This window comes from Bos taurus, chromosome 10, assembly GCF_002263795.3.
Source record: "Bos taurus isolate L1 Dominette 01449 registration number 42190680 breed Hereford chromosome 10, ARS-UCD2.0, whole genome shotgun sequence".
In the NCBI taxonomy this organism is placed as follows: domain Eukaryota; kingdom Metazoa; phylum Chordata; class Mammalia; order Artiodactyla; family Bovidae; genus Bos; species Bos taurus.
Genome location: NC_037337.1, coordinates 21,683,843 through 21,696,016, shown reverse-complemented (window position 1 = coordinate 21,696,016; position 12,174 = coordinate 21,683,843). Strand labels below are relative to the sequence as shown.

General features: G+C 43.4%; 1 protein-coding gene across 2 annotated transcripts in view; it reads right to left on the bottom strand.

Annotated features, from left to right (window-relative positions):
- SLC7A8 (solute carrier family 7 member 8) overlaps positions 1 to 11,865 on the bottom strand; it is a 53,088-nt gene extending 41,223 nt beyond the window's left edge. The window contains exons 1-2 of one of the 2 annotated variants that reach the window (XM_005211356.5): positions 11,568 to 11,865; positions 10,971 to 11,154 (exon numbers count right to left, since the gene is read on the bottom strand). In XM_005211356.5, the coding sequence (XP_005211413.1) occupies positions 10,971 to 11,112 (142 nt within the window). In that variant the 5' untranslated portion in view covers positions 11,113 to 11,154; positions 11,568 to 11,865. Of the gene's footprint in view, positions 1 to 10,970; positions 11,155 to 11,567 lie in introns of those variants that run through there. The other variant, NM_001192889.3, reaches the window with a different exon arrangement.
- Between the last annotated feature and the right edge of the window lie 309 nt (positions 11,866 to 12,174).

The window sequence follows — 12,174 nt, the reverse complement described above, 5'->3', positions numbered from 1 at the left end:
TTAAAAATAAATAATAAGTGGGGAAAAAAAATTGAATTATGTTAACCAAAACTGAGAACTGGGGGATGGGAAGGACAGGAACGTCTCGCTCTGATTCTAGGAAGCCACTACCTAGAAAATCAGAATCAGATGTCTCCTCTTCCTTAGCAGCCTCTGGAACGACTACAGGAAGAGGAATGTCACTTAGAGCACAGCTATGTACTGGAGCCGAAAGAATACCGACACTACATTTACTTAAAAGCCATGCCTTTTATATACAATCTTAGTGTAATTATTTGATTAGTATATATCTCCCTCAATAGACTGTAAGCTCCACGAGAGCAGAAACTGTGTTGTTTACCTGTGAAATGTCACAAAGTATTAATAAACACTCTATAAGTATTTATCGAATAAATAATGTTTGATGTCAATCTACAACTTACCTCCACGGAGCAGTTTAATACACCTGTTTATCTGGAACCTCAAAAACCTGTGAAATATGTCAAGTGTGTATTGTAGGCAAATAAGTAAAGCAACCCACTTATTCCACTGCTGAGAGTAGACTGGCTAGTATTACCATCTCTACTTTATAGGGAAAGAAACTAGGGCAACCATTACTCTCATTTTTCCAAATGGAGAAAATGAAGGAGGTATTATTTTCCCCATTTTACAGATGAAGAACCTGAGATGCAGAGAGGTGGTTATTTGCCTAAATCACAGGGTAAATTAGCAGTCACCGTCATAGCCTCAAGGTTTTCCCTGAAAATTGTTAGTTTTACATGCTCCACCCTACAGACAATGAGAAAGGTTCACAGAAGTTGTTTGTTAAAGAGCTGGAACACAGATCTGATTCTTTCCTCCTATTGCAATACCACCTTCAGCGATGAGTTACAAAAGATTCATGCCCATTACCTTACTTGATTCTCACAACTACTTTCTTGGGTGCACAGGTCAGGCACTCTCATCCCTATTTACCTTTGTGAAGACTGAGGCTCAGAGAGGCGAAGAGCCGTGATCAAAGTCACATACTGCATTAGGTAGCAAGGCCTGGATGAGAGGCCATGTTCTTGGACTCCTGGCCCAGAGGTTCCTCCTACTCTGAGCTGCCTCTCCTCGAGAAATTACACAACACATACCTTAACTTTTACACTGTCCAAGAGCAGGGCTTTTACACTGTCCAAGAGAGGCTTTTCTGGAATGGCTTTGAAAAAGGAGAACTGGGGAAGGGCTTTTCTGCCTTTGACTATGAACATTTCTTGATGAGAAGTTGGAAGAAAGTTGATTACAGCAGGAATTTTTTTTCTCCATTGTTTTACTCTTAGACTCATCATCTACAAAACCACTCGAGAATAAGATGCCCAACCGTCTGGTAGAGCCAAGGTACTGGAGGTTGGTTGGGTTTTCAATCCTCTCTTTCATCGACCCGAATTAGGGAAATAACCATCTTATCACATAGATCTTCTCTAGTAAAAAATGGGCCCTAGGATGCCTGGACAATGAAGTCCAGCTTGGCTTATTCTGTCAAAGAAAAGCCAAGTGAACCACTCCATTAAGAAGGGGCCAAGTTGTATCAGTGGGCAAGTCATCACTAGAAAAACTGCTGGAATTGAGAAAATCCACATTGGCCATGAACAATTGCTGACTTCCACCTGTGGGCCAATACCCATGTGATTCCTATTAAGGCCTTACTCACTTCCAGGCCTGTCCACGCTAGAATGCTGCAGCCATTACAGAATGTCCTAGGGCATGGAATTACAGATTTCTACTGCTCAACAGATCCTCAGATCTGAAAGGCTTTGGCCTTCCCTACTGACTCATGCTGGTCTTGGAATCTAGCCAGGGCTTCTCCTGGACCTTGGAGGTTCTGTCCATTTCCATGATGTCCAGATAAAGCCAGGGTGAACCTTCTTTGTACTTCTCACACAAAATGGTTGGAAGGGTCTTAGGATTTTCAGCACTGCGAGAACAGCATGGAAGTGGGGTCGGCACATTGAGGCCAGGCTTTGATCCTCACAGCAAGCCTGAAAGCTCACCATGCCTCTCGTCCTGTCTCCACTTTCCATCAGGACTATACAAATAGCCACCTCAGGGTGATGGCAGGTCAGGGCTCCAAAACACGCCCTGTGGGGTTGCCGTCTCTTGTGGAACAGAGATGTGGAAGGAGCTTTAAGGACTCTGCTGGTTTAGATTCCTTGCTGAAGAATGAAATGGGTGCTAGACTTAAGAGTCAAAGGAGCCACTGAGTCCTTGCTTTGCCACTCACAAGCTGAGTGGCCTGAATTTTTCTTAGCATCCCTACACCTGCTGAATACTTGCTTCTGCCTTGCCTACCTCACAAGGTTGTGGTGGGGATCAAAGGTAAACATACATGTGTGGAAGCACTTTATAATCTGCTTAATGATCACAAATATAAGGAGTTGCTAGGATTTGCAATAGTAGGGGTAGAGACAGTCTCTAGAAGACACCAATAATGGTCTCGTCTTGGAAGTTTAGCTCTGAAATAGCACTGCAGGGCCAGGCCCATGAAGAACATTCTCTGAGTATCTGTTTACTTGTCTAGGTATAATTTTTAGATGCTTCAGGTGGGCGGCCAACAGGTAATTGCATCTCAAAAAGTATTTATTGAGCACCCACTCTGTACATTCTTGCTCTAAAACGTAATTGGGAAGCACTAGTTCACACATGGATTTTTAATATAATAGATGGAGCCAACCACCACCCACCAGTCACTGAAAGACAGGCATCCTGGCCTGAGGGGCTAAGTCTGCTGAACCCTCAAAAGTGCCCATTAAGGATTCACAGCAGGTGTCCAGCGTCTCCCTGTCTGATTGGGAAACCAGGCACCAACAGTGAGAGGCTTTGTCTACCTCAGTGGTTCTCATCCAGGGACAATTTTGCACCATCTCCCCACCTTCAAGGGACAACTGACAGTGTCTGGAGACATTGTTGGTTGTCACAGCTGGTGAGGGGGTGCTACTGGAATCTAGTGGATAGAGGCCAGTGATACTGCATGGGACAGCCCCCCAAAACAACAAAATATCTAGCCCAAAATGTAATAGTGCTGAGGCCGAGGTAAGCCTCAATGTTAATTTCTAAAGTCTTTTTCAAGTTTGAACTTAGAGGAGATTTAGCATGTTTTGTGTTTTGCTTGTTTTTTGCTAAATGTAAAAATTTATTGTTTATGGGAATAACTCATTTTTAAGCTAAGGCTTCTTTTTCAAATGCAACACTAAATTTACCACCTTAACCATTTTTAAGTGTACAGTTCAGTAAGTTCAGTTTGTTAAGCATATTCAGGGTGGTCCAGTGGTTAAGACTCTGTGTTTCCACTGCAGAGGGCACAAGTTCAATCCCTAGCTGGAGAGCTAAGATCCCACAGGCGGCTAAGAGAAAGCAGATTCACATTGTTGGGAGACAGATCTCTAATGGACGGTTTGGCTTAGACTGGCTGCTATTATTCAAAAAATACTTTCTATGCACTTACCCAGGCCAGGCTGAATACATGAGGATATGAAAATGAGAAAGACTCAGTGCCTGTCGTCAGCAAATTGTGGGGAGAAGTGATGACATGATGCATGTGGACTCAGAACTGACACCACCAGGGAGAGAAGTTGCATGAAAGCAATCGCAATACATGACAAGATATTAGGGATGGACAACATCACTTGTGGGGCTGCTCAGTAAAAGCTTCCTAGAAGAGGGAAGCACAAGAAGCTGATGAGTAAGCAGACTCGAGTCAACAGAGAAAAGGAAAAACACTGTCTACTTGATAAACAGGTCAGACTTGGGCTGAATTGGCCAGTTCTTCCCATCACCCGATCAATCTAATCTGTTTTTGAACCAAAATGAATGAGTGTGGGGGTGGGGGTGGGGGGATAAAGGAAGTGGGGGTGGTAGAGGATGAGCTTAGGAGAGAAAGAAACTAATATTTATTGGATATAAACTGCTGGATACCGGCCAGTTTAATATTTCACAAGAAATTTCTATTTTATTGCCAATGAACTTGTTCCAGGTTACAAAGCTTGTAAATAGGAAAGCAGTTTACAAACCCAAGACTATCTCCAAAGCCCTTCCTTTTCTGATATCAACAATGGTTCCTCCCTGTCCACAACATGATACAAATCATGGGAAAATTCATCATATGCTTTCTACTCCCAGCATCAGGACCCACTTGCAAATGTCTCCTTATCCCTAGACAACCTGACCTGCCTGTTATCAGCTGCTGATTAAACACGCTATGCAGAATTGTACTCTAAAGAGGCTGCTAAAGCATTTATGAATCTCACAGACGTACAGGCACCTTGAAAGTCTATACATAGTGAGAAAAGTACACTAACAATTCTGCAGCACCCCCTGGGTAATCGGCCTTCACAATATGCTGCTCAGTGTGAGGTTGCCCAGAACATCTCAAGGCGCATTATGAAACCCTCTCCCCAGGAGTGACGTCACTGGTAATGCTGAAGATATAACCGCAGGGAGGAAACCAATGTGAAGAGTTGAGACCGTGACAATGGATGAGGGATGAGATGTGACTGATTAAGTTTTTCAGCTCAGACTTCATTCATTCTATAAATATAACAACTTAAAATAGACTTGAGGCACAATTTGGCTTCTTAGAAATAAAATTCACCAGTGCTTAGCACAAAGCCTAGCATATAATGCTGAATGAGTATTTGTTAAATGTTCAAATATAGGATGATCAGAATCCTGTGACCAGGAGCCTCCACACCTGTGCCAGGGAGCAGCCTGCACTTTGTCATTTACAGATTTCCAGGGAGAAGAGCCCAGGGGGCCTCCTTTGCAGACATGTTCTGGGAGGGGAACAAGGCATGGTCTTTCTTGCTCTGCACTCTCTCAGCTGGGAGTTAAAAATTAGAAGGGATGAACTCCTTTTGGTTGTTTTGGATAGTTCAGGATATATTCTTGGGGTTATTTGCTCATTCCTGTTTTTTTGATACCCTCTCACCTGGAGGGGTGATACCTCCCAGGGACAGGGGAGCCTGGTGGGCTGTTGTCTATGGGGTCGCACAGAGTCGGACACGACTGAAGCGACTTAGCAGCAGCAGCATCTCCAAACAATAATAACCAAACAAGGACTTCCCTGGTGGCCCAGCGTTTAAGAATCCGCCTGCTAAAGCAGGAGACACAGGTTCAATCCCTGGCCTGGGAAGATTCCACATGCAACTAAGTGCATACACCACAGCTACTGAAACCCTCATGTTCTAGAGCCCATGTTCTGCAACAAGAGAAACCACTGCAATGGGAAGCTCTCACTCACTGCAACTGGAGAAAGTCAGCAGGCAGCAATGAAGACCTAGTGCAGCCAAAAATAAACAAATAAACAAAGAAAAAATAACAAACAACAAGAGCAACAACAGACATTCCTAAGGCCTTCTCGGTAGGCAGCTTTGCTGCTGGATTAACCAGCAGAGGAGAGCAGAAAACCCTGGTATCTGGGCAACTTGAAAGTCTCACCCAGGATGCCCATACCGCCATGCCACTTCAATAAGCCAATTTAATTCAGAAAAAGTGGTGTGTATATGTGGTGCTGGCCTCTCTGAGAAGGTCATCTGATCTGGGTACAGGGTGTTTTTGTTGTTGTTGCTTTTCTAAATAGAATGGGTTGTTTGATTCTGTTTCTTTGGACATCTTTTTTACCTGCTGGGTTTCTATTTTCTTTCCCGTACCCTAAGTGTCTCCTGCTAGTCATTTATTCTGCATAACTCTGCTCTTTGAGAGAGCATATTGTAGCCCTGCCAGCAGCCCTGCCTCAACTAGATTATTCCTTGAGCTCTCTGGTTCCTGGAGGTAGGAAGCAACAGGATCCCTGGTTCCAGCCACCCTGTGGGACATTTTGATTAAGCCCAGCGGCTTCAGAGTTCAATGACTTGAGTGAGAATCCCGGCTCTGCCACTGCCAGTTATTCATTCATTCAATTATACCCTTTCCTTAACAGTACTTATTTCATGGACTTAGATGAGAATATTCATAAAGCACTGATCTGGTATGTGGTCGTGCTCAGTAAATGGTAGCTACTTATTATTATTACACCACTAAGTATAACCTCTCTCTGTTTACCAAGATGTGTTTGTTTTGAAAAGTATCCTACTTGGCTTCTGTCTCAAAGTTTTCTTTGAGAACAATGAGAGTTTCAAACATGTTTTCCTCCTGAATGAACCAAATCCTAATCCCTCTCATGTTGAAAAAAAAAACCTGAAGTACAAATTTGAGAAGAATTTTCACACTCCAGCCCTCTGGTTAATATCCAATAGACATCTAGGGGATTAGAAAGCTAATACATTAAATCAGAGACTAAAACGTAACATCTTCTAAAATGGTGTAAAAATACATGGGTCTGAAAATCTTTTGGACCTGAAATATTTCCAAATCAGCCCAGTGCCATTTCAGCATGGTTATACCTATAGTATGCTTCTTTGTTGATAAACAGCCTTTAAAAAAAGCTTTCCCCCAACTTTTCCAGTATCAGATACCCATGTCCTTTCCCAACTGCAGTGTCAGGACTATGGTCCTGCATGGCCCACTCCCCCACCACACAAGACACACCAACCTTCCTCCCTCCTCCCTTGGTTACCGACTGGAAACAGGGAATGGCTGAGCTTTGACTCTGGAGTCAGAAGATCTCGGCAGTCAGTCCTCCAGGATCTGTGACTCCATTTCCCCATGTTTAAAACAGAGTTATAATATCTATTTCCACAGAATTGTGGTCAGGATTAAATAAGGGAATATATATAAAGAGTTTATGTAAAGCTCTGGTTTTTCCAGTAGAGAATGCCGGTCCAGAGAGGAAGAGTGAGCTTGTGGGAGAGTCGATGGAAGCGCGGTCTGTGCTGACCACATCCTGCAGTAATGGAGCCAGCACACCTCAGGCTCCAACCCCCCCACCAAGTCTTCCTGCAGCTGTACTGGTACTTCTTCTACTCTCAACTGATTGCTCAGATCTTGTTTACATTGGGACACTTCCTTGCAGGGAACACAACACTGAGTGCTTCGTCTATAAAAACAAATAAGGACCTCTGCACAGGATCTGAAGGCAAACACCTCTTTTAGGACATGACAATTGAGAGTAGAGAATAATGCTTGTGAGTTTGATTTAGGATTTAGACAAGCTGTAGGTCTGAATCTTTAATACTTTTCAGCTGTGTGACCCTCACCAAGTTTCTTGTCTCTCTGAGCCTCTATTTCCTTATGTGGAGGAAGGGCTAAGAAGTGCCTACCATATGGGATTATTGTGAAGGATAAATAAGACAATGTGGGACTTCCCTGGTGGTCCAGTGGCTAAAACTTCATGCTCCCAATGCAGGGGTGCAGGTTCAATTCCTGTCCAGGGAACCAGATTCCACATGCTGCAACTAAGACCTGGTGCATCCAGATAAATACATACTCAAAAAAAAAAAAAAAGAATATATGTTTGACAATTGGACAAGTGTCTGGCATATAATAAATTTTTAATAATAACAGTAGCTTTGATAGCATTAATTAATGAATTTTGTGGCTCCTTCATACTTTCTTTAGATTTTGAGGGGGGGTCCACATTCAAGGAGAAATCTAAGTTCACCTATTACCAACAGGTTTCTTTGGCCAAATATGTGGCGAGCAATAGCCTGGTTAAATTAGGGCAAAGGTGAAGTTTAAAAATTAAAACTGGACAACCTCATTTCCAAGTTGATGAAACTATTCCTAGCTTAAAAGATTTTCAAGTTAGGTTCCCAACAGCCATTCAAAAAAACACTTTATTCCTATTGTCTTCACATTTTTGTCAAACGGTCAATTAAATTCAACAATCATTTGAGTAACTATTTCAAGTCAGGGACTCTGCTAAGCACTAAAGATTCAGAGATATATACGACACATTTTTTTGCTCAAGGAAATAACAGTTTAGTTGTTGTCCTTCTACCTACCAAATCTCCCAGAATTATCTTCTCTATTCCATCTTTCTCCATGTCCTTCAAGAGGCTTCTTAATCTAGTTCTCAGCAAGAACTTCTCTTTCTTTGTGCTTCTCACCATTCACCTAACTTTTTCCTCCTTAAGTAACTCAACTGTATCATAAATTTCCAACGTTCTTTGTCTAATGCATATAAAACTTATCTCTCCGATCAGATTATAAATGATTCTAGAGCAAGCATCTTCTATTGGTTCATTTTATATTTCTGTAACACCGACCATCTTGTTATTCCTATTTTAAAAGTGTTATTTATTTCTTTATGGCTGGACTGGGTCTTTGTTGCTATGAATGGGCATGCTCTAGCTGTGGTGAGTGGAAGCCACTCTTCCACGTGATGCGCGGGCTTCTCATTCCTGTGGTCTCTCTTGTTGCAGTGCTCAGGCTTCAGTAGTTGTGGCTCACGGGCTTAGCTGCCCTGAGGTATATGGAATCTTCTCAGACCAGGGATCGAACCCGTAACCCCCACATTGGCAGCCGGATTCTTAACCGCTGGACCACCAGGGAAGTCCTTATGATATTCCTATTTTAAATCATCGATGCTGATGGTGAATGAAACTTTTACAACCTTTTATGAAACATAGTTTAACTTATCCCTAAGTTAACTAGATATGAGATCAATTTGGGGCAGTTGCTATTTTTCCATACCTCGTGATCTAACTCACTTAGGAAATTTCCTTTCTCTCTGTACCTTCGAATTCTTTCTTCCACAGTGTTGATACTGAACACTAGATCACTGAATTTCATGTGCAGAATGCCGTTTCTATTTTTGCATTTGGTCTTGAAAAAACCTGAATCACTGTCATCTACTCGGAAACCCCTCTAGAGGACAGGGCAGCTACTCAGCACATTTGTAAATCAACAGCCACACAGCAGGGGAAGTGGAAAGGATTTTGCCCCCACAACACCCTAAAGGGGAAATGTGTGTCTCAGCTTAATTGGAGATACAATCATGACTATTAACTCTACAAGGATTCTTGCACTTTGGAATAATATCCTGATTTCTCTGAAATCACATATTTGGGGCCTCTTTTCACCATAGAATACCAGAGTTATTACTCTTCTTGCTACAATACCAATAGGAGCACTGGGACTACTCTTACACTGAAGTGCTATCCATGAGGTTGTGGACAAATCATTAGTAGCATTTACCCAACTAAAAGCCATAGCTCTTACACCTGGACACTCCCATTTCTTCACAGTCTTAGAAAAATGCTAAAGAAAGAAACAAAAAAAAGCTCATTATATAGGAAAATATCCTCAACCTTTGAAGGAGGTTGGTTTTGAAGGCAGGAAGGAGGTCTGATTGTGCTCGAGTGTGTGTCGGTGTAAACATCTGTGTATGAATCAGAATCTTCCCAAAGGAAGGAAAATACTTAATCCTCTCAGTCAAACTGTGAAAGAGGTAATAGCTCTGGGCTATTTATAGACCTTAAATTGGCATGTGCTGTACATATTGAGTACTTTGCTGATCTCATTTTTTAGAGCAGTTGCAATAAAGGTGAGATAGAGAAAAGGTAATGAGAGATTAAAATCCTGACTATAATATTTTAAAATAACATTACCTTACTTGTAACTGTAGATGCCTGGAAACCTACCAGAGTCAATTAGATACAGCAGCATTCCACTTTGAAAGCTGAGTGGAGATAACACTGAAGCCTGGGTGCAGAGGTGAAGAGGATTATCTGAATACTGTACTGATATTATTTGATTTCAAGGGTGTTCTCCAATGTCAGCATTGCTTAGTTGCCAAAATGCTTCTGTGCTACCATGAGGACCATGGGGTTATCCAGAGAAACTGGTCTGTGGGCATCAGGACACTGCTGCTGCTAAGTCACTTCAGTTGTGTCCGACTCTGTGCGACCCCCACAGACGGCAGCCCACCAGGCTCCCCCATCCCTGGGATTCTCCAGGCATTAACACTGGGAGTGGGTTGCCATTTCTACAAGCCTTCAATAGGAAGTCTGCACAGAAACCGATCTGGCCTAACTGTCCGGTACCCCTTTCTCTGGGGAAAAGGTAAGGCCCTCTCCCAAAGACAGCAGAAGAAACTCTCACCTTCTGGAGTAAAGGCAGTAATGAAGCATTGCACATCCATCTACAGTGGCTGTCTGGAAAGAGGACTGTGTTGTCTAGAGACAGGGCCATATTTAGGACCCCTGCCTGGTAGAGTGCAGTTACAGGGTTGGAGTGGCCTGCACTGGCTCTCTCGGGGACACTGATGCTCCCCAGTTTCAAAGCCTTCAGCCGGACTCCCCATTCTAATTACTCCCGTTTCCCTTCAGAACCTCATAGGGTCTTCCATGAGGTAAGAGACATGGATATTACACAACTCCACTAAGCAATGAGAGAAGCTGCCACCTACACAATTACAGAAAGGTACAATCTGTCACTTCTTTTCTTCCATAATTTATTTCCTCACCATGAAATGGGAATAACAGCCCTGTCACATCTACTTCACAAGAGAAAGTGCTGGATAAGATGGGAAAGCTAGAGAAAGGCAAGGCATCCTTATACTGCTGTTGTGGCTATTTTTATTACACACCCCCTAGACCCAGAGTCTCATATAAAGTAAAACCAAATAGCTCCTAAATATGTCTCAAAAGCCAATCCACAGCCTGTTAAGGAGATGGCTGCAGAAAAGCCTGTTAAAAATCTAGGTTCCCCAGTCCTACCTTAAATCACTGGAATCAACCTTCCAGTGTAGAGTCCAGAGACCTATATTTTCAACAAGCTTGCAGGCAACACTGACCATCAGCCAGGAGTGTGTCCCTTAAGTGCTCCATTCCCCAAACACTGGACAGAACTGACTGGTTTGGGGGAAGAGATGTATGATATACAACTCTTCCTATACGTCTCAAACTTAATCCGTTTGTGCAGGCGAAAGCACAGGTCAAAGACAACCCTTTTCTAAGGGAGCAGGACACAGAAACAGTGCTTTGCGGGGCTGGGGGACTGAGGGATTAAGGTTCTACAAAAGGACCACCAGACAGGGAGGAATGGTCGGTGGGAAAAGGAATTGGACTCACCTACGATGATAGCACAACCACTGACCAATCCAATCTCTTTCTTCAGGGCCACTCCGCCCCCTCCAGAATCAGCCTCCTGCGACTCGCTCCCACCTGGGTGGTTCTTTTCAGTGTTGTTCCGGTGCCTGGTTCCTTTTTCCATGTTTCTCAACAGGATTTCAACCTCCGAAAGGGATCTCTCTTTCTAAATGCATATGGGTGTAAATATATTTAGAGAGAGAGCCTTTCAATTGGAAACGTCCTTTTCCGTGATAAGGACCACTCCTACCCTCTTTAAAAAAAATAAAAGACCCAGGCAGATAAAAGCGAACGATCCAAATATACCTATTCCGTCTTGACACTTTCTTGTCACTCGTGCTTACAAACAAGGAAAGTGTTGTTAAAATGGGGGCGGGGGAGGGGGGAGACACAGACATTTAAATGTAAAAATAGAACTGCACCAGCTACTCTGGCTGGAATTCTCCTGAAAGGGATGTAGCCTTCAGAAAGCAGGACCGTTTTGCACTGTGTACCAGGCAGTGGCTTATTTCAGACCTTCAAAGAGGTAGTCTGGATTTCCCTCAGCTATACCCCTAAGAAAACAGAGATTGTCTTTACCTCCCCTTAGCCTTTTATGAGGATAAAAGTCGTTTTCATTAACTGAAAGGAAAAAAGGCGATCCTCCGCTACTTTCTTCTCTTTCAGTGGACCCGACCGGTTTGCTCCGGGTCCTGTTTCCACCTGGCGTGGGTTCCTTCCCCCTCCCGTCTCCTGCCTTCCGCTTTCTCCAGAGGTCCTCTTCTGTCTCGCTTGTTTTCTTGTCCTTGTTTTCCTTCTTCGGATCTCCGTCAATCCTCAGGGCACAGACCGCACTATCCCTCGTGGTTCCAGAAGAGTGCCTCTAGCACAAACGAACGTGCTTCCCTTTTAGCGAGGGGTTTTAAGTGCTGGGATAGCTCCGCCTCCCACCTCCAGCGTTGCTCTCCATCCTCCGTCTCCTCCCTCCTGTTCAATGTAAATAGCAGCACACAGTCCCCAAAGATCACCGACAAGATGGATGAAAAGATTTCGCTTTAGTCGATCTTCTCCCTTGTCTCCATCTTTCTCTTTGTAAGTAGTGGAAGTAAAATCCTCCCAGGTCGACTGTTCGGGAGAGTCCAGGAGCTGGTATAGCATTACAGGTCATTCAGCAGACGTGGGCTTTATAAATAAGGGACCGGTTGTG